We start from the raw sequence: 22,514 nt of genomic DNA on the forward strand, positions 1-22,514 counted from the left end.
AAAGCATGGTTGATCCCGTCAAGTCACTGATTTTAGATGGTCTAAGTAAATTCAGGAACCTTGACAATAAACGTAGGAATGACTGAAGATGGAACTGGAGAAAACAGACAGCTAAGAGGCGAGCCTGAGGCAGACGGGCCACAGATTCCTGCCCCCAGCAACTCCAAGTCAGAGCCAGAGATGCTCTGGTCAGGAGGCAGAGGAGCCCTGCCGCCTCTCCGGGGAAAGAACGTGTGGCCACAGGGGGCTGCCCCACGAGGGTGGGAGGGGCGCACTCCAGCAGAGGACACGGCGAGCGCACGCGTGTCAGTGCAACAGAGAAGCGAGCAGCTCGCAGGGGACAGGCCGAAGCAGGGGGCCGGGGGGCAGGCTGGGAGGACGTGCAGAGCTCTCAGCCCCGGGGACCGCGGGTCCACCTGTGCTGCAGGTGGTGGTCAGGGTGAACAGTGGGAGGCCGGGAAGATCTTCTTGTCTCTTTAAGATCCCCTGGGCTGGGCTTCCCTGGTGGCGCAGTGGTTGAGAATCTGCCTGCCAATGCAGGGGACACGGGTTCGAGCCCTGGTCTGGGAAGATCCCACATGCCGCGGAGCAACTGGGCCTGTGAGCCACAACTACTGAGCCTGCGCATCTGGAGCCTGTGCTCCGCAACAAGAGAGGCGGCGATAGTGAGAGGCCCGCGCACCGCGATGAAGAGTGGCCCCCGCTTGCCACAACTAGAGAAAGCCCTCGCACAGAAACGAAGACCCAACACAGCCATAAATAAATAAATAAAAATTAAAAAAAAAAAAAAAAAAAAAGATCCCCTGGGCTGCCCTGTGGGAGCAGACATGGGGTGGGAGGGGGGCGGGAGGGGCATTGGCGGGGGGCAGTGGGCTCGTCACTCCCGAGGGTGGCCCTTCACAGACCTCCTCAGCGGATGGTGTGTGTTTTCTCCCCTCGAGAGGACAGGAAAGACGTGACACACTGTTTGATTTAGAGTCCTTGTCTTAAGAGCTGGCAGCAGGCAAATAAGCTAGTCTGTGGCAACAGAAAGACGGCATCCTTTTAAAGGGGCCGAAGGGACAAGGGTAAAACCTGGACGCCTCTCTCAAGTGAGTGAGTCCCCACTGACCAGGCCGGAGTTGCCGTGGGCCAGAAGCGCTAACCCCAGGACGTCTGACCTGGGGGACCTCGGAGGCCACTTAACTGCTGTGTGGACCTGGACAAGCAACTTACAGCTTCTCTGAATTCAGTTTCCTGATGTGTAAAATTACAACAATAAAGCTAGCTACCTTCCGGTGGTCATGAGGATGAAATGTCACAATATGTGTTAAGGGCCCAGCACGGGCTGGGTTAACGCCCTCTCTCCGGAGCCACAATCCCTGCCCTTTTCTCTCTTACCTGAGGCTCTTCCATTAGAGTTCTGAACCTCATGAGGCTAAACCCTCAGGACCCCTAAGATTCTCTCCTTTCCCCAAGTCCAGCTGTCACTGAGGAGGGCGGAGCTGAGGGAAAGGTTCACCTGGGCTGAAGTCTGGGGAGCTGGTCAGGCCCGCTGTCAAGAAGGCCGTGCTTAAGCACGTGGGCCTGCTCGTCCGGCCCCCACACCGTGGTCACTCCCCCGGGCTCCGCTGCCCTCTCGCTGGGCACGCCGCCTCCTCCGTCCCTCTGCTGAGCCCTCGCCCACCACGCTCCAGAGTCCACGGCAGGACGGGTAAGTTGTTCCTGATCCTCCTGAGCTTCCCGGACTCCTCCTCCTCTGTGCTTTACAAAGTTACGGTCTGCACTACGCACCGTCGCCCGCCCTCGGTCACTCCCTTACACTGTCTGCTGCCGGATCACTCCATCAGGACACCGGCCCCTCTTACACCATCTACGCCCTCAGGAGAATGTGGCAAAGGTGTGGCGCACAATCTACGGGCAAAAATACTCGTGGATCGATTCGCTGGACCTGAAGGGATCTTTCCAGGCAGGCCTCGCAGACAGTTAGAAACACTGGGTGGGCTCCATCTGCCAACCCCATCCGGGGAGATCAAAGGCATCATCCAAAGACCAGGTGTGTGGGGGTACTGATACCTAACAGTATAGACAATTGTCTTACCTCTTCCCTCGCTGGGTGGTGCTCTTCACTAATGTAACAAGAGGACCAGGGGCCACAACAGTAAGAGTCAGCTTTTCTCAGGTCACCACTCGGCTCCTTCTGGCTGCTCCTCGCTCACCAGTCGAAGAGCCTGGAGGACTATTTCCTCACCGCAGGGCGTCCCTCCCCCATGTGACATCACCTGACAGTCTCCTCAGGCAATGCAATGGACCTGAGGATTTACTTCCCCCTTCTATTCATCTGGGTCTTTTCATTACTGTTGAATCAGTAAGGCGGCCTCTCATAAGGTCCATTCTGCTTCCTGTAGGAAGGGGCGTAGGAATCACTGACATCTTCGGTGACCTTTTCCAATTAACCCCAGAGGGTTTTCAGGTGGCACATACACCTCTCCATCAGGCTTTGTTACCTGTCTGCATAATTCTCCGCCTCTGCCTTATCAAGGTCATTCCACTATAAAACCAACAAATATCACAAAAGGCCAGGCTTGAACCGCGCAGTAACCTGACTGAGGCCTGGGCAACGTGCTCTCAATTCACCAGAGATGCTGATACGAGAGAGCACGGGTGACACTGGGCATAACTCAGGCACCTTCAGAAAGCCAAGGTCTGAGAACAGTGGCAGGGGATACAGTTTCAATGTGCTGTCACTGACCTTAGGCAAGAAATGTGGCTTCTATAAGCCTGTGATTCTTCTTCTCTAAAGCGAACACAAAAAAGACTTACTCTCCTCAGTTCCCTTTTATCTTAAGATCCCACCGTGAGGTACGACAGCAGGTGTCTGTGAAGCCAGGGAAAGGATTTAGGTAAACGCATGCCCTTCTCATCACCACGGTCACTGAGTCATCTATGATACAGCTTGGTGACTCTGCAGAAATATTTATAAGAAAGAGTCTGGGAGAAAACACAGACTAGAGGGGGGTGGATGGGAAGGCTCAGGAGAGGCAGAAAAGAGAACGTCTGCGTAAGAATGCAGCGGGGGCCCTGAGTCTGGGTGCGGCCTCCAGCGCGGGGACTCACCGTCCTCGAGGGCGTACGCGTAGGCCGACAGGCGCAGGGTGGTGGCGCAGTACTCGCACTTGAAGCAGCTCCGGTGGAAGAACTTGCCCTCGGCGCTCAGCCGCTCCATCACGTAGACCCGCTTCCGGCAGAAGTAGCAGGTGTCGCTGCCTCCCAAGTTCTGTGGGAACTCCTTCTTCATGGAGCCCTGGGGGTAGTGGGGGGCACGCGTCAGGCGAGGCCTCCCGGCCCCTCCCCAGGGCGCACGACCCTCCCTACGCGGTTCTGCCTGGGGACGGGAGCCGCGCACCAGCGCAGGCCGGTGCCTCCGGTGCCCACGCAGCACTTGGCACTGCGTCTGTTCTACACGATTTCATAACAAGCAAACCAAATCCTCTTAACAGATTCTGATCTGAAGGTGTTCCCGTGGTTCTCCATGGACACAGGCCCTGGACTCTAGAGCAATCGCTTTAGAGATACTGAGTATGCTGTCCACACAACATTCTGAACAACGGTTTCAGTCCTGAAGTTCAGTTACAAAATTCAGACAACCTCAAAAAATCATTACCACATGGCACGCAGCGGCCACATATGGATGGCACTGCGCTGCTTGGAGCACAGCAGCTTGTTCACCAGAGCTGTCTTATCTAGACAGACAGCGCCCTTAGTGTATCTTACCAGTTTCTTCTTGTCTAGAAGGGTTTTAGGATGTTCTTTCCTTTGAAGCTGATTGGCTATCTGCTCAGCCAATGAGCTCACTCCGCCCGTGTACATCTTTATATACTTCTATTGGTTGGAGATTGTTAAACGACCAGAAAGAAGGGAAATGAGAAGGAAAAAAATAAATTAAGAAGACAGGGGAAAAAAAATCTTCGAAAGGTATAAAATGAATACAAGGTGCAGCAACAAACATGCCAACACAGTGCCCACAAGCAGGGGACTAGGTGTCAGTGTCCACACACTGGTGTCAGCACAGGCGGGAGCGACGGCCGCAGAGACAGGGAAATTCAGGAAGGAGAACCTGGTCTCTCACGTCTCTCTGGACGAAGTGCGGGGAATGCGGAGGCGGGACGACAGGATGGATGCAGACAGAGTGCGAAGGGCCTACCACCCAGCGGCTGAGATTACACACAGAGGACCTAAGAGGACACCTCCCTTAAGGCGGCGGGCCCCAGACTGAAGGCACATCCCAGGGCCTGGGGAGCTGTTTCCTCGTTCAGAAAGAAAGCAAGGCCGACTCTCCGTCTGGGTAACGGATGCCAACAGCCCAGTGTCACCGGGGAGGACATCCGTCCTCACTATTACCTCCTTCGCTCAGAGCCCCTGTCCTGGGCATCAGCGGCCCCCGGGCTTTACCAGGAAGAACCCTCCTCTGCCCGTTCTCCCCGTGGAGACTTCTGTGTTCCCCTGGGCCCTGAGACCAAGCCTTCCGGACCAGCTGGGGCACTGCTGACACGGCGGCTGTGGAAGCCAGAATGTGTTTCTAGTCCAGGAGGGGTTATTTCTTTATACGTTGAAACAAGATAAAAGAAAAAAGAATCCAACCACCTCAATCCTCTTTCTAGCAGTGTTGAAAAAGCAGCAGGAGAAAACTATAAATTTCAATGGCTAACCTTCCTGCGGGAGCCCAGCTCTGAGCCCGTCCTGTGCAGACGGCCCAGACACCCAGTGTGTCTGACACGCCTCTCAGCAGCTGTGTGCCTGCCAGGTCTGAGGAGCCCTCACTCTAATTCCAAATCCGAAGCATTCCGGGAGCAGCTGTGCTGGGGATGCCCACAATCCCATCGGGAGACGGTCTGAACACACGAAACCGGGTGTAAGAGAATCACCAGCCCGAGCAATGGCACGTCCTGGGCGGGGCAGGGGCAAACCAGAGGGGTGTTCTGGGGGGGCTGACCCTGTGCAAATACAAGGACGACAGCAGCACAAATGAGCAAACAATTCTCCAAGGTGCAGCTGGAACTGAGGAGTCAATTATATTTTCAATTTAGAATAAGGAGATTTCCAAAGGATAGTGCCATTTGCTCATTAACTCCACAGCTTGTACCCATCTGTGGTCGAGAAACACAAGTGGCTCTTAGACCTAAGCCTTCTTTAGATTAGAAACATTAGGGAACCTTAAGCCTGGAACAGACAGGAACCCAGGCACAGCCAACGCTGAGCATCGAACAGCTGACGCCAGGGAGTAGGAGCGTGAACCAGATGCCAAGTCTGAGGCTGGGACACTGGGCAAGCCCAGGGTCCTCCCTGTTCAGCCAGGACCTGCTCTCCCATCAGAACCAGCACTCTCAGCAAGTATAGCCCAGGGCTGCCTGGTGCAAAGGCATCTGTCACCTTCAGTTCTCAGAGATGTGACAGCACTGACGAGCACACCCCTGGGAGAGGTGGAGACTCAAGTTCTATTTGTTTCTGGCATGAAAAGCAGATGGTTTTCCTCTCCCCACTCTTTAAGAAACAGTCGAAATGCAGCACTCTCTGGACTTATACTGTGGCCACCACACATGCGTATCATTCTGCACAGTCTGCTACCAGCTCAAGAACAGGAAACAAAGAGAAAGGACAAAAGACCCTGCAATCTCTCTGTAAACTCGTCCACAGCTGGGTCAGTTCCATCATAGGAAATAGCAGAGTTCATTCCGTAAGAGATTACAATTCAAGAGGCACCCAGAATACTGCGTTTCCACCACTCTCTTTAAGAGATTTAATTACACTATGGTTCATATTTTATAACACATTAATAGGAAGAGGTCTGGAGACAAAAAAAGCTAATGGCTACGAAATGCTTTCTCATTATTTCATACAGTTGGACTACAATGAAAGTGGGTTGACTGGGACAGAATTTGCTGCAGTGAAGCTAGCAGCCTCCTTAACTCAGGTGGACGCCTACCGACCTCACATGCATGACGGACACACACAACTGGATTCCTAAGGAGACAGGCTGCCGTTCGTGTGGGTGAAGAAAGTGCAGGCTGAAGAGGACGAGCCTGGCCAAGCCCCGGGCCCCGCTACCTGTCGTAGGCAGTCAGAGGAGGGAGAGGCGGGGCGGCTGGCGGAGCGGAGGCTTAGAGAAAGCTCCCACTGGTCGACAAAAAATCGACGAGAAGGCTCAGGCTCTGGCTATAAAATACAAGATGGAGAAAAAATCAAAGGAAACGTTAAGTTAAAAGTTACACGCTGACCTGAACACACGGAACTTGGCAGTTTCAGACCCTTTATCTGGATGACAAATGCAATAAAGAAACGCTCTTAGTTCCAGAAGCACCAACGGCTCATTCCAGGCTCCCACTGTGCCTCACGCTCGCAGCCACACCCGCGCTGGAACACGCCCCCCCAGAAAGCCTTGTCTGCACCCCTGCTCTCAAGTGCGCAGTGCTGCCAGCCAGCAGGCAGCGCCCTGCTCACACGTCCTGTGTGCCCTGCTGAGCCCCTCACGGCCTGGGCTGGAATTTCTCTTGAGCACAAAGAGATTCCACCGGCTCGGCACTCTGCCGGCCTTACGAGGAGCAGACAAGAGACGGCAGCTCTGGAGCAAAGCTCGCTTTCTCCATGAAAGCCAGGAAAGTGGCCCCTCCTCCTCCTCCCGGTGGGGCTCAGACACCGAGCTTGCCCCGGAGCCGGCCCCAACCCTCTGCAGACCGCATGCAGCACGTGGAGCAAAAGTGGGCCCAGCAGCCAGGCACTCTCCGGTCCCCAAGCCAGGAGGGGCTGCGAGCTTGGCAAGCAGTAACTGCTTCGCTGCCTGCAGGTTCGGGCTGAGATACCTGCAGGCCGCAGGGAAGAAGCACCCCTCGGCCTTCAGCTCGCACTAACTTCAAAGCTTCAGGCGTGACAGGGGTGATGGGGGGTGTCACCAGCCTCTGCTCCAGAGGCTCAGAGAGAAACTCCCTGGACGGCGGAGAGCAGGCAAGCGCACAGCTGGACTGGCAGGCAGTGGAGGGAGAGGCCGGGGAGGAACAGAACAGTGACCCCCAGGAGTGCCTGGATGGGAACCCTGACCCGAAGACCCTGGAGAGCAGCCCACCGGGGAAATGAAAGAAAACTCCCGCCAACCCTGCTGCTTCCTGAGCTCCAAATCCCACCTGTCCTCGGTGCCCTGCAGCCCCAACTTCTACCAGCTTCCCCATCCAATCTCTCTTTCCTCCACCGACTTCCCTCCGCTCCCCACGGAGACCCTGTTTCATTCAAGACCATCAGCACCTCCTCAAACAGGCATCCCCCAAAACGGAGGGCATTGCCCTGTGCAATGGAAGTGCCTAGCTTTCTTCTTGACAGGAACCAGCCTGGGAAGAAGGAAGAAAGAGGCTGGGCACAGGCAGTGAAGCTGTGGGTGACACGAGTGACATGGAAAGGCCACCCCCCCCCCAACCCCGGGCCTGCTTCCTGCCTGGCAACTGGTAGGAAGACAGTGCTACCACTACTTTCCTAATGGGTCCAGGAGGGAACCAGACTTACTGCTCAGCCATGAGGGCATTTCTCAGAGCAAAGGCAAAGGGGGAGGCAAAAATAAGAGAAGGCCCATGTGAAATGAACAGTTAGAGATGATTCTTCATTCTGGCTGCAGAGCTACACCCACTCAGGCCTCCATTTAAGGGTAACAATAACAACCAAAAAAGTTTCATAGTTAGCAGGTTTTGAGATGAGCATCTCTGCAACTCATCAGATCATACGATGGCCAGGTGTGCTCAGGCGTCTCCCTACTAGTGTCTCGAACAGATAAGCCACCACTTTTCATTATGGACCCTGTCTTGTCATCACCTTCCTTCCCGCCCCCGTCCTCTTCACACCTGAAGAATCCCCATGCTCTAAGAGCTTTGGCTTTCTCGGTATTTCTATGTCAGGATCCCGGAAGTAGCCAAGCAAGTGCCTCCTGCTTACTGACCTCGACCCTTCCCCAGAAGTCGAAGGTGCATATCTGGTAGTGGGAAGGCGGGGCAGGGAGGGGAAGAGGCCGTTCACAGGGCACAAACTCTCAGGGTTCCTATCTGGTCTGACGCTGAGTGGGTGGATGTTCCACCGCGAATGCTATCTGCAAGGGTCATCACTGTTAGCGGAAAGAGTCCCGGCTCTTGGCTGGGTGACCAGAGTGTGGAAAAAGCAAGGGAGAGGGGCCACGCCTGCCCCCCCGCCCCAGCGTGCCGCATCTGTGTGGCTGCCAGCACCCCATGCCACAGTCGTGCTTTTACCCTCTCGTGGTGGGGACTCTGCTTGCCACGGCTGTCAGCATCAAGATCGCTGTACGTCTGTTGGCAACAAAGTAGAAACTTAAGCTCCATCCAAATGCTCTATCTGGACCTACTAAGTGACAGCACCAGAAAGTGAGAGTTCATTTCAACACATAACCTGTTGCCTACTGGTCCCCAACCCCAAGTAACCACAGTCCCATCTACATCAAATCCTGTGACCCAAGGACAGCTGTACACAGCTGTTCTCCCACCTGGCCTCCAATGAGGTCAGCTACGTGGATAAATAAGGAACTACGGTTAGTACAAAGGTGGAACAAACATATTTCTTTCACACAGCGGCACGTGATCAGAGGCATTCAGTGGAAGGTTAACAGGAGAGGCAGGTTAGGAGGGTGAAGCTTCCACACCAAGGCATTAGAGACGACAACAGTCCACAGGAGACTCCAAGAGCACACGGCACTAAGGGGCGAGGTGAGCACAGAAGCTGTACCCAAGAGGCCGGGGACCGTGACACAGGCCCACGCCGCCTCCGCTGCCCTGAGGAAACCACTAACACAGCGACGTGGGGTTGGGGCGTCTAGGCCCTAGTCACTCTCTGGATAGCCCAGCATTCACTGTATGGCCCTGCCCCGCTGCAAGAACTGACCCGGAGCTCCCGATGTGGCCACTCTGTTGTCCAGAGCCCGTGAGCGTGTGGTCTCCGCGGGCAGGACGAGGCCGGGGCTCAGGCTCCAGAGTCACACCACTTGGCTTCAGCTCCTAGCTCGCTGCTCACTGTGTGACTTCACACAAACTGCTTGGCCTTCCTAGCCTACACCTCGGTCTCCTCATCTGTAAAAGGTGAGGATAACAGGACCTGCCTCGTAGGGTTATTGTGAGAACAGACCAAGACGACACAGGAAAAGCACTCAGAACACTGCCTGACTCAGAGGAAATGCCCCATGTTGGTTCTCGGGCAGAGACAGGGCCCAGGGTGGTCACTACCCTACAAGGGCTCAGCGTCCAGACCCAGGGACATAGGCTGGGCCCCTGCACATCAGACACATTATGGGATCACCTTCTAAATAGGCTACCAGAGCTGAGAAAATGTCTTTCCGTAGATCCTACCTCCAAAATCAGTGTTTTACTTTATAGGGACATACAACACAAGTCAAAAAAGCCGTCCTATAAACGCACTTCATATGACCGTGCTGGTCGCAAAGCACGTGTGGTTAACTCGCCGTGAAGAAGTTCTCCAGTGATCCGCCTGGACAGTGAGTGGGGTGGACGGAAAGGGCAGGTGTTTGTTGGCAAAAGCTGGATAAGCAAGAGGCAGGGCTCTCAAAATCAGAAGGAGCCGAACTCACGGAGTGGAGCCCTATAACAAGCCTCCCAAAGTTCACCTTAACTGTACCTCCTTGGGCAGCAAGACAAAAATGGCTGATTTCAATGGGGTTATACAAAAATGCTCTCCAGGGCTTTTGGACCGCGCATCTGTGTCAAGTGCAGCTTAGGTTTTAGTTTGTGGCTGCACAGTTGTAGCCCTGTGATGCGGGACCAGATTAAACTACCCAGGGTGTGAACGGACGGTGGGCCATCCTGAGGCCCCCCAGCAAAGGTCGCTTCGCCGGCAAGTCATCACCGAAACGAGGGGACCCTGACTTGGCCTCCCCCCTGGCCACCCACACAGGCAGGCAGGCAGGACAGCGGAGCATGCAGAGGGGGTCACCTGCTGGTCGCCACGTGCCCGACAGGGAGGCGGAGTAGGGGGAGGAGAGAGTGTGATCACTTTTTTGGGGCAGGTCCGAGAATGCTCCTTTTCCTGTCGCTTTTACGCCGATAGACACAAACAGAGAGAACACAGGTGACATGGTGGCCACGTTGAGGCTGGGTCTGGAAGGTCTGAAGGCATTTGCCAGAAGCATCCCAGAGGCCCTTCCCCACCCATCCATCCTCAGCACAAATTGGCGTGTTCAGGCAGAGGCCTGTCCCCGCCTGTCGTGGCCTCTGGGCAGAGGCACTCTGTTTGCAGATCCCAGAGTCATCTCCGCAGCCACTGCGGGGTCAGGACCTGCACGGCAGCACTTTCTAAATGCCAGGGACCAGGGCATATTCTTCTCTGTTGGCTTATCAGGGAAGCTGGGGGGTAGAAGGGGCTCAGTTACAAGTAGAGAGAAGGGCACACAGACTCCCGTTATGGGGGGAGCGTGGCGACTGCTGCCCACAGCGGGGGCGCCCGGGCACCTGCAGCAGCAGACCAGCACCTCCTGGGCCGCCCACGCCCACGTCCTGCCACTGCTTCCCCCTGCTCAGTCCCCTCACTCACACGCGGAAGGTTCTGGGAGACGACCACAGAAATACAGGAAAGAACAGGAAACAGGGTATAAAATTAACCCCTTTCGCTAACACACCACACAATGTCCGTGGATCACTTCCCCACGGTGTCCGCTTCCTGTGAACCTATCTCTGATTGACAGAACCCTGCAGTACTAAAGAAACCACCAGATTCCCGAGTCAGAGGAAGCCTCAGTTTCCTCACGCCCAGAGCTACCGTGTGGGGCGGCTCCCAGCAAAGCCCGGAGGGGAAGAGGCCAAAAAACCACTCCTCCGTCTGTTCCCACACCACTGACCATCTACAGCCAAACCAAGGCTGCTTAACCGCAGACTCTGCCTGCAGGACGCATTTCTGAGATCAGAAGGGGACGAGGTGGGGAGGGAAGAGCCGGGTGACGTCATAGGAAGGTGACGAGGAGCGGGCATCCCCACACTCTTCCTCACCACGACCAGCTCGGCCTCACCACCGTGCTCGCCACGCCCGCCTGCCTCAGTCGGAGCCGCTTCCAGGGGAACAGCAAGTGAGTCACAGGAAGGCGTGCCGTCAGCCCCCAGGGCGCACCCCTGGACTTCCTGTGTCCCTGGGCTGGTGCGCCAACTGGCATGGCCCTCCAGTGCTCTATCTTTCAGGGGATAAGTGGGCAAAGCAAGGCTCATGACGCCATTCCTGACTTAGCACTGGGGATAAGCTGTTTGTGAACACATCTCACGAGGACGTGAGAGCTGTGCGTCACGGGTCCTCTCACAGCCCAGCACATTACAATCCCGCTCTACACATAGGATCTGATGGGGTCCAGCTACCCGGCTGCTCCTTCTGACCGGCATCTCCGGTGCCCCCTCCCCAGGCCAGCCTTCACTTTAAGGGTCTGTTCGGCCTGGAGAGCCTGGCGGTACATACTCAACTCCACCGACCGTGATCACAAATCACCTGGGTGCGTTCAGGCAGCACCCGCACAGGCTGGAGGCTCCCAGCCGCTGCAGCAACAGGAGAAGCAGGGCTCTGGGCACCCCTGCAGCCAGCACCCAGCAGGAGCCGAGCCCGTCTTCCGCAGGACGGAGGCAGCAGCGGTGGCCGAGCCAGCCCCTCGGGTCCCTGACCCGGGCTTCCTGGGATGCCCGCCCAGAGCCACTCCAGGACGTGCCACTCAGAGTCACCTCTTCACCCACCGACTGTGCCTCCCTGTCTCAGGCCGCCTCCGTGACTAGTGTAAGAACCGGGGAATGCAGCGCAGAGTTCACCTTCGCCTTTAGTGATACTCAATTCAAGACTAACCTTCAAATCACACCTTCCACCTAGACTTCAAAGGTCTACCCGAGGCAAAGGGTAAGTACGGAAAACCGAAGGGAATTTCTAATGAGTTTTTCTCAGAAGACCTCCCCTCCCCAAGCATGGGGAGAGAGGCAGCTTGGCTTCATGGTGACTGGACGCTGCTCCCAAGCTTCCACCTCAGCCTCACAGGCCCTGCCTTAACATGCATATTATCAGAAGAAAAGTTAGAAAGAAACATTCTGCCCTGAGTGTAATTCAGCTGAAATCTAACTCACCACTCCCCAGCACCTCCCAGCACAGGAGGGAATCAGGGTCAGCCCCTCTGACTGCTCAGAACCCCAGTCCTCAGTGATTCCAAACCACGAGACAGCAAACCCAGGTCGCACTCACGGCTGTGACGTGGGGGGAACAGAGCAGAGGCCCATCGCTCTGGCGGGTTTCCTGTTACCCGCCAGGCGCCAGCCCCTCTTTCTTTCCGCCCCACTCTATACTATGTAGGAGAAGCAGCTTTACAGGAGATCCTGCAGAAACTTTAGTGAAAATTTCCAAAAACAGTATTTTAAATGTGGACAAAACGCCCATGATCATCTCTGTCCATGATCTGAAACAAGGAAAAAACCAGTTTGAGACTATTTCTTGGATAACATTTTCCTGTTTAACACAAGACCACTGCCCCGAGCCCCAAGCTCTAGAAACTCGGGATTGTCCTCCAGGGGTCACGCGGACGCATTCCAGCCAAAGGTCAATTTGGGACAAAGGTTATAACAGCAAAACCCCAAAGGCTAAGTACCTGAACACAGGTACCACATAGCTTCAGCTAGTTTCAACACTAATTTAACAGCCCACCCTTTTCACTGGTTTCCCAAATCCCAAGGAGTTAAACAAGTCATGCAATACTATCAGTACTGTCTGTTGAACTTTCCCCCAGAGTCGCCACTCAAATGCGCACAGAGATCCCTACCCCCCGTGACCTAGGCTTCTACGGTGCAGGCCCCACCCGGCTGGCTCGGAGGAGGAGCAGGTGGGAAGGCCCAGCACCCATTCTGGTCCCTGGGCAGTTCCTTTACCTGTTTCCACTGGGGGACAGGAGCAGGGCGACCCTGCTCAGGCAGGCAGCAGGACGGCTGGCTGAGCCCACGCTCTTGTGTCGGCTGTGACACACAGGCCAAGTATTGGGTAGGGGACAGGACACAGAGACAAAAACAAAAACAAAAAAACATTAAGGTAGCAGACACAAAAATGGTTCTCACGGAGGATAGACACGCATCTATGAACTGAAGGAGGGTGCACGGAATTAGTTCTAGGAAGTTACACTTACAAAGGAAAATCCTCTACCCACCCCCCAACTCGGGCGAAGCCAAATGCAAAAGAAAAGGCAAACAGAAGCTGTAATCCTGATTATCCTTTTCCCAAGCTCAATGCTCTGAGCCTAAACTACTAATTCTGGCTTGGAAAATGAATCTTTCCACTCAAAATGAGTGCGGGAACACTTCCTCCAGTGGAGAGCACCCCAGCCTTGCTGAGGAGGACGGAACCTGGGCTGCTACAGCCGCCCGGCCGCCTCACACGTTCACAGTCAAGCCTGCACGTTCTCTGTGGACCTTGGCACGAATGCCTGGAGCGTGAGGATCTAACCAAGCACTAGACGTGAGAAGTTAGTGATGGTGGTCGGCCTGGCCCCTGGTCCACAGGAACAAGGGCTGGCGCACGTGGCCAAGATGAAGAGGCGCTCCCCGCACCAGGAGTTTTGGAAGAAACGTTCAGTGTGGATCTCACAATGCCTGTACCTCCTCTTGAGAAGCCTTAGTGACTTTTAGACAAGCAAGAGGAGAGACGAGACCTAACAGACATGGCAGTCCAGCCCTCAGCAGGACTCGGGAGTGAGGACAGTCCACGGAGAACCTTTACAGCGCTCACACTAGTGACCTAGTTCAAGGACAGTGTAGGAAAACCATGTGCAACACATAAGAGTGTCTACCTCTGTGCCATTCATCAAAGATGAGAACCAACTAAACATCCAGCACCAGAGGAAGAGTTAAGAAAAGCATGGAGCACACACTTTGGAACAGGCTTATAAAGAGTTTGGAACATGGAAATATGCCCAAAGTTACATGAAGAAAGCAGAACAGGAAAGTGTACGTTAAGAATGACCTCAACCATAAAAAAAGACCAGAAAGAAACATGGCAAAATATTAACAGAATTATAGGGGCCTTAATTACACTTTCCAGCATTTTCCTCAGTAAGCAGGTACCTCTTATATTACTTATATATGCATGTACGTGAAAACACACCTACGTACACAGATCTGGACACCCCGTTTTAAAGATCCTCGGGTGGGCCTGGCTGGTGAGGACAGGAACCCTCGTCCCTGCCCCACGCAGACGCCAGTCTCGAGCCCTGAGCCCTAAGGACCGGGAAGTTCCCCGTCTCACTCACTAACCCCCCTTCCTCTGTGGCCAGCCCAGGTCCGGGCGGGCGAGGTGTGAGCCGGGCTTACCTGTCTCCTCACGCCCGTGGCCTGCGCGGGTGCGTTCTCCTCAAACTTGGCCAGCAGCTGGGTCGCCATGTACTTCACCTTGTTCTGGTTGCCAAGGGCCACGTCCACCCTCCGGTCGCTCAGTGTGCTCACCAGCGTAGGCCTTCCTCCTCTGTAGCCCCGGGGCGCGTCCTCCTGGTGAACAGGGGTATCGAGAGCCGGCCTCGGTTGGAGAGCCCCTGCCCACACCCCAGGGCCTGGCACAGCGGCTGGTCCCTGCTTTAGGTCGAGCTCAGTGGCTCTCCTCAAGGTTCTAATCGCAAGATGGCCTCGGGCGCAGGGGCAGTATGAAGAGGTACTCGGGCTCTTGCTGGTGTGGTCACATCCCAGGAAAGCTGCTGCCCTTCGCCACATATGGGATTCCAAAGAGACAGGAAGGCCCAGAGCACATGTGTGTGTTCCCTGGATGCTCTCCAAAAAACTAAACAAAGGCAAAAGGCCACAGAAAGCATCTGTGCACAACAATTCTCACAAAGAGTGAACTGAAAAGATCTAGCAATACCGATTTGGGAATTAAGCGTTTCAGCCAAGGAGGGCAATTCAGTACAATATTCTGGCAAATTCCAGCTATTTCTCACCTCTTCCGACTGGCTGGTCTTTCTCCTCTTCCCAGCACCGTCCAAGTCCTTTTCCTTTTTGTCCTGCACCAAGAGCAGAGGGAAACCGCACTCCTCTAGCCACTGCACTGTGTCGTTAGTTCGGCAGCTGGAGGAAGAACCCTTCCACTGACCTTGGGAGAGCGCTTCCGAGAAATGGTCTGCCCCAGCTTGCTCAGGAAGGAGATGGGGGATTTAGTGCTGGCTACCAGGACGGCCCTCTCCTCAGCATTCAGGTCCAAGGCGTCTGTGGGCAGAAACCAGCAGTGTCCAAGGACAGCCCTGAGGGCGCCTCCTCGCAGGAGGCTCTCAGAACCTCAGGAAGCTCCGCGGGTTCGTGCGCTCTGAACCCGGCAGGGACTCCACAGAGAAAATGCACACGGAGCCCTGGACGCTGGGCCTTCTCTTCTCCATCCATACAAACAAAACCAACGCTTGCCCCAATCCACTTCAGTCACAAAAACCTCCACTTTCGCTTTTCAGACGCTGCAATCTGCCTGTGCTTGCTGGTTACAACAGAGTGCCGAAGCCTCACTTCAAGATGAAAAGTTCAGGTCGGGAGAGAAAGGGAGGGGCGTCGGGGAGAGGAGACAGGACTTGGGTCATGGGTTCAGGGTGTGCTTGTTGATGTCAGAGTTGTGCATGTCTGTTGTAAGAACTGCATCTCTAATGAGAGAAAGCCACAGATGTCTACAGATGTCTACAAGTACATGGGCTAGAAGCACTGGAGAATGGTACCTAAACTCTGTGGGTTCCAATGTTTTATTCGTAACAATAGTAGTGTTGAAATAATAATTGAAACTAATAATTCATTGCTAACATTTGTTTAAGTGCTTCCATTCGCCAAACACTCTTCTTAGTGTATTACAATCTAGCCATGTACATGTTATCCCCACTTTACAGATGGGGAAACTGAGGCACAGGGAAGTTTAGTGACTTTAGGTGGAGGAAATCGGATGTAAACCAGGTCAGGTACCATGGTCAACACTTGTAAGTATCATGACGCTGACTCAGTCTGTTTTCTGATAGCCTGAGGGTCAAGGGAAGATTTCTGGAAACACTAAAAGGTAGGAGAAGAAAGAGAAGCCAGAGAAGGAACAGTTACAGAAGAAAGAGAACGAAGCAAGTATAGTCCGGGATCACAGAAGCCAAGAGGAAGAGAGAATTTCAAGAGAAAGGACGTCATTCCAAGTGCTGAACAACGCAGAACACCCGGGTGCCCGAGAGGTGAGAGAGGAGGGAAGAATATGCATCTGGTGATTCTTCACGACCACGGACAACAGTTTTGGCTGGGTTGCAAAGTGTCACAAGATTAGGCAGTGACGAAGTCCAGGCCACAGCAAAAGCACCTTTTCAAAAAGTCTGGTTCTGAGAGAAAGGGAACGAGGGTGGTGGAGTCAAGGACAAGGCTCTAGACGGGAATGCTCATGGCCTCCACAACTGCAGGTCTGCTGAGCAAGACCTGGGTCAGAACAAGGGGCTGACAACAGCACAGAGAAGCGGGTCTGCTGGAAGAAGGGGCACGGGGGAAGGAGAGGTAGGGGAGCCGCACGGCAGCACCTCTGGGGGGCCCTTACCTCGGGAGGGGAGCGAGTCCCTGAACATCTCGTAGAACTGGGTCAGGTACATCACCATGGACAGCTTGTCCGGCTCCCCCACCGAGGCCATCTCTCTGCCTGTCATGATGGGAGAAATGCCCAGCTCCTTCTCAGCAATATCAAAGGCCAGCTGGTTATTCTTCTCCACATTTTGCTCATCCAAAGAATCAAAATCTCTGAGAAACAGGACGAGGAAAACGTGTCAAGATGGGCTGCTTGTCCCCAGACCAGAAAACACGGTATCACAGAGTCATCATTATTTCTTGGTCTTTCAGCTAAAATCCAAGGCGCAGGCCTCACTGAAATCAAAGAGCAAACCTGTCTCACTTCTGTCTCCCTCCTTTTAAAAACGAAATACAAATCATCCTTAGGGAGAAGAAAGGATTAACAATCTACCCATAAGAGAAAAGAGGGGAAAAGTTGGAAAACATAACATTTTATCAGTAACATAAAGTTCTTACTAAAATGTAAGCTCAAGAAAAGGAATTGTTTTTGTTATGTTTCTCCTGTGCCCCGCGTGTGGTCTGCATGTATTAAACTTATGCTCAATAACAATAAAGGTCCTATTTGGATCAGGCTGTGTCTAAAGGCTTGGAACCATCACCCCCTGTGTCCTTTGGAGCTGACAAGCTGTTGATGTACTAAATCAGCTCTGGTGAATCTTACTCAGCCTTCCCCTCTAATTCAAAGGGAAATTCCAAAACTTTCCTCAAAAGATTTCTCCACTGCTAAATTTCCTGAGTTTTCCTAAGTATTTAGATTAACAAACATTTCCCACTGGGTTTCAGGCTTCTTGCTATTCAACCAAGTAAAGACTGACAGCATCCTTCTTCAGGTGATTTCAGATTAACTGCGCAGGCCTTATTTTGTGTTAACCTGCTGACTCTGCAACCGTTTTTCACTTTTTAAACTCCTTTACTCTGTACATTAAGCCTACTAAACTATGGGGGCCTCGTCCTGAGTGACGTCACGGCAGCCTCAACGGTGCCACATCAGCTGCTCACGGCTCTGTGCGCCGTCAGGGGGAAACGCCCGGGCCCCCGGCAGCCTTCGGCCCATTCCCACAGGAGTGTGTCCCCTCCGCGCCAGGCTCCCTTCAGGGACTCTGTCCTGCCCTCCCCCTTCTGTCCTGCCCTCCCTCTGGACTAGGGCTGACTTGCCTGGCCCTTCTCCTGAGCACTTCTGGGTCATCCACCGCCGTCGTTCTCAGGCTGCCCCCTGCCCCCCGGAGGGGTCAATAAGCCCTACTTCAACTTAATTTTCACCAGTCTCGGCATGAGCTAAGGGACAGGGGCACAGAGGTCACTTCCGCTTATCAAGCACGCCAGCACCCCCACTCCTAAGCACTAGGTGAGGCTCTTTTCTTTTACTAACATAAAAAAGAGCCAGGTCTGTCAGGATTCCTTAAGTAATCATTAGAACAAAACAAATACACAAAAATGGGCCCATAAGTGGACCTAATGATGAAAGGACAGGCAGCCAAAATAATGCCATGTGCTCTGCTCGTTTCTGAATCTTCTTGCTTGGCTTCCATGGTAACGAATGCCTACGGGGAGATCTGGGTGCACCGGTCACCACAGCTGGCCTGGGTCATCCTGTCATACTAGTCTGCATTTAGGTGAGTACAGAATGACCGAAAGAGGAGATGTCACCACACAGGTGCGAAAGGCCACCTGAGTGTTACAGGCCTAACAGAGCACGCATGCAAAAAGTGCAAGAGACCAGAGACAATGCCGACAAGCCCCGGTGAATGGAGGAAGTGCTCTGCTGGTAGTGACACACGTGCCTTCAGCCCACACTCCGGCCAGGCTTTCCTCGTGACCAGCAGCACTGGACAGAGAGTTGGCCGCACGCAGAGCTCAGCCTGGGGCCAAGAAACAGAGTTTTCCTTCGTCGTGTGATGTTAACAGGTCCGGGGGGTGTTATAACCAGTTTTCCACCTTTTGAGTGCTGAGACTTTACAAACAGCGAATCATTCCTGGGTTGAGCTACATAATGCCTAACAGACACAGCTTTAAATATAACGATAAATCAAAATTAGTGACTGACTTCCAGAAGAAGTGCCTTCTATCTACATCTCGTTCTAGGAAAAGGTACAGAGTCTGGCCGCTTGGAAGCAGGGCACTCGCAAGTCCTGTGGGAATACAGATGAAGCAGAGTCTGGACTCACATGAGGTCAGGGCGGTATCTGTGGATGACGGCGCACAGGGCCAGGCCGCTCTTCCACGACATGGTGAGGTCCGCCACGTTCACCCCAGCGTAGCCATCTGTCTGCCGCTGGCACCAGCCCAGCAGTTTGCTGGAACGAGCCACAGACTCTAAAACAACAACGTTATTACTGGAAGTGTGGTCACTTGGTAGCTTTGATAGAGAATCCACATAACCAGGCTGAAAAAATACTGAAGGCAAGGACAAAATAGTCGTCACTGGTTTTCAAAAGTAAGAAGTTATTTAACTGGTATCATAAGAGTGGAATTTAATTTAATTTAATTTTTTTTTTTGGCTGTGCAGCGCAGCTTGTGGAATCTTAGTTCCCCGACCAGGGATCAAACCCGGGCCCACAGCAATGAAACTGCAGAGTCCTAACCACTGGACTGCCAGGGAATTCCCATGGAATTTATGGTAGACGAGAAACTACCGATTTATCCAGACTCTGAGGTCAACATCCATGCCCCAAGAGAATGAGAGATCACAAGTGGGTGCTGTGGATCCTCTCACGCTGAAGCCCAGGGTCCCAGCCAGGGACAGGGACGTAGAGGGAAGGGTGCCACCTGCTGAGCTGTCACCCTCACACGTGATGGCTCTAAGATTTCCCTGGAGAGTTGTCTGGCAGGTGGCGGAGGAAACGCCTTCCCTTCAAAGTAACATTGGGAGCACCCGAGAAGAAACGTTCCATTCCACCTAGCAGCACGTTAAACACTTGCTCTCTCACTTTCCAAGGTACCGAGCAATCTGCCAAGTGAAGAAACTTTGCAGGACCACACAGGCAAGGCCAAGGATGCCAGATCAGGCCAGGCTTGGCACTCAGTATGACAAGTGGTCACGTCTTGAAAAACTCAACACATAGACACACATACTGGGACGTTTTCCAGTCACTGATGTGTCTTCTAAAACACGAAGAGCCTTTATAAAAAACCGTTTTTCATGATCACATCAGAAGAGCTCTGATATAGAACATTTAGAAGAATCTGTGAACTCCTATTTGTGTCCAAGAAAGTCTGTTCCTTACCTTAAGCAGCTGAAAACACTTAACCTTATACTAAGCCATTTGTACATAACAAATTGGTGAACATAACAAAATTAAAACTGCATATCTAAAAATCCCGTTTCACTTCAGTCTTTCAGGGAAAATGTATCCTGAAATGACACAGAGAACTACTGCTGGTGTCATCCTCATAAGTCTCCTGGCTTCAGAAATTCACTTTATTCAGATGTCTCCCAAGTCTGTGTATCCACTGATCCAATACGTACTGGACGACTTCAATATTCCAGGCTCTAGAATAACAGTGAACAAAGACACACTCTCTGGGCACTTCCCTGGCGGTCCAGTGGTTAGGACTCCGTGCTCTCACTGCCAAGAGCCCAAGTTCAATCTGTGGTCGGGGAACTAAGATCCCGCAAGCCGTGTGGTGCGGCCATAAATAAATAAATAAATAAAAGACACACTCTCTGCTTTCAAGGAGATGACACCCCAGTGGAGGAAGATGAAAATGTTTCCAGCTGCCTGCTGGTGGTCACATCTGCCTTGACATCCCAACAGCACGTCAAATTCAAAACGCCCGTGACAGAGCTCAAATCTCCTCAGCCCCGAGTCCTTGTTCAGACTCTGCCAGTGCTTCTGGCTCCTCAATGCTCTCGGCAGCCACTTCTGACGCCCCGCTGCACGCCAGGTGCTGCAGCGAACACCCCAACACGCCCCCGAGTCCTCGCAGCCAGCGTGAGGTGGGCATGGTTACCCCCACTTTGCACACACAGAAACCCAAGTTCAGAGACGCTACGTAGCTGTCAAGCCACATGCTTCACGGACGGGCACAGCTGGACCGGACGTGGTCTCCCTTCTCATCCGCGGCATCAACACCGGACCGGCCAGCCTGACCACTGGCGCACTTCTAAACTACCTGCTCTGCCCTGTTGCCCTTCTCTGTCCCAGCTCACCTGCAGCTGGCCGGTCACTCTCCTTTTAAAGAACTCTTCAGGGGCCTGCACCGCACAGGCTCCGCCTCCATCACTGTGTCCTGCAGCCGTCGTGGTCCTCAGCTAAGAGGCCACTGCTTCTTCTGTAAAGCCTTCCCTCAAAACCTTGGTCTGCGTGTGTGCTCCCAAGTCCGCCCCCGCCCCCCGCCCTCTCAACAGCGCCGTATCCGATTTCTCTTTACACCCTCGTGACGCCTTAGACCAGGTTTCCCAGCCTCGACAGCACTGCTGCTTTAGGCAGTTGATCCTTCGCCGTGGGGCTGACTTGTGTACCACCGGGGGCAGAGCAGTAGCAACACCCCCAGTCCTGACACCCAAAAATGTCTCCAGACACGACCAAACGTCCCCTGGGGGCAAACCACCTCCGGTGAGAACCATGTACGTGAGAGCCGGTACTGTGCACACCAAGAGCTCAGCCGATCACACAGAACGCTCTCGACGGCGGAAAGGCCATCACCAGGACTCACCATTGCGGGCCAGTTTTGGGGTAGTTCGGGAATTCACGAGGTTCTCCATCTCCAGATGAATATCTTTTGTTTCTCCAGTATCATACAGATGGCGCACCTGGCAGGACGTTTACAAGTCGTAAAGAAGGAAAATCACATACCAAGTAACAAATTCCCTACTGAGGTCACACTGACTGAAGTGGAAGGCTGGGGAAAGTGTAGCCAGAAGGTGTAACGCCAACCTTAATCCTTTCTGGGATACGGTGGGTCACGTACACACAAATGCACGTGAACTGTAAGAACCTGTGCTCAGAGACAGCCACGGAGGGCCCTCGCACAGTCTCTGCTGGGCCATTACTGCCGCCCAGTGACAGCGGGTTTCCCCCACAAACACAGAGGCCTGGATGTAAAGTGAACAAAAAATTACTCTAGAACACAGGCAAATGCGTTGAATGGGCTGCTTTCTCAGCATTGTTGGGCTCCCTGGGATTATTATGCTTTGTAAAATGTCACTCTCAGTGTAGTAACAAGGCTTTAGACATTCTGAGTTGGCCGGCAGTATCTTTTACTTGCAGAGGGCCTTATCTTTCCAAGTTGTCTCAAGCGACCCGTGCTGTCTGCCTGCACAACGATCCTGGGAGCAGCAGGGATGGTGACCTCCATGGTACAGATGGGGAAACAAGTTCAGGGAAGGTGAGTGGCGGCCCCCGGGTCACGGTGACCGGTGGCAGTGACGCAGGTGCTTGCTGCACGTCCTGACTAGAGGACGAGGGCTGAGCTCCTGCCCCGTCCACGGGAACCAGGAGATGGGACAGAGCCCTCCGGTCATCAGAAAACCCGCTGCCCCAGCTGGCCAGCCTGCTGACGGCAGATGCCTCCCTCAGCCAACTGAGGAAGACGTCTGCTTGGATTGTGAAGGGACGCTGGGTGCGCCGGTATTCACGGCGTCTGACTGGTCCTGACCGGGGCCGGGACACGGATGATGGGCCAGGGGCGCTCACCTGGCTTGGCCGGAGGAAGCTGACGTTCATGTTGGGGTATCTGGTGACGGGGTCTATGCTGTACTGGCTGAAGTTCTTGCTCACATTCTCGGGGGTGGTCTGAGGCAGCAACCTATAAATGCTTTCCCTGCAACGACGAACAGCAGTGCGCTCAGAGCAATGACGGCACCAGAAGCTCCTCCCTCTCCTTTGATAATATTTCTATTTTCTGACAGTCCAGGGTGGGACAAGTCCTCCTCCTTGACGGGTTGCCTCCAACCCCCCATCAGCCCTGGCTTCCCATCCCCACCATCTCAATGAT

General features: G+C 53.7%; 1 protein-coding gene across 18 annotated transcripts in view; it reads right to left on the minus strand.

Moving 5' to 3' along the window:
• Nucleotides 1-22,514, minus strand: part of MICAL3 (microtubule associated monooxygenase, calponin and LIM domain containing 3) — a 177,129-nt gene that overhangs the window by 66,019 nt on the left and 88,596 nt on the right. For 11 of the 18 annotated variants that reach the window (XM_057556881.1, XM_057556879.1, XM_057556880.1 and 8 more), the window contains 13 exons: nt 22,214-22,340; nt 21,234-21,330; nt 18,743-18,890; nt 16,552-16,748; nt 15,109-15,221; nt 14,957-15,019; nt 14,340-14,513; nt 12,909-12,992; nt 9,967-10,065; nt 8,259-8,315; nt 6,085-6,192; nt 3,754-3,861; nt 3,097-3,283 (listed from right to left, as the gene is read on the minus strand). In XM_057556881.1, the coding sequence (XP_057412864.1) occupies nt 3,097-3,283; nt 3,754-3,861; nt 6,085-6,192; nt 8,259-8,315; nt 9,967-10,065; nt 12,909-12,992; nt 14,340-14,513; nt 14,957-15,019; nt 15,109-15,221; nt 16,552-16,748; nt 18,743-18,890; nt 21,234-21,330; nt 22,214-22,340 (1,562 nt within the window). Of the gene's footprint in view, nt 1-3,096; nt 3,284-3,753; nt 3,862-6,084; nt 6,193-8,258; nt 8,316-8,904; nt 9,090-9,966; nt 10,066-12,908; nt 12,993-14,339; nt 14,514-14,956; nt 15,020-15,108; nt 15,222-16,551; nt 16,749-18,742; nt 18,891-21,233; nt 21,331-22,213; nt 22,341-22,514 lie in introns of those variants that run through there. The other 7 variants (XM_057556890.1, XM_057556891.1, XM_057556893.1 and 4 more) reach the window with 5 other exon arrangements.

Source organism: Balaenoptera acutorostrata, chromosome 11 (assembly GCF_949987535.1).
Source record: "Balaenoptera acutorostrata chromosome 11, mBalAcu1.1, whole genome shotgun sequence".
Taxonomy (NCBI): Eukaryota; Metazoa; Chordata; class Mammalia; order Artiodactyla; family Balaenopteridae; genus Balaenoptera; species Balaenoptera acutorostrata.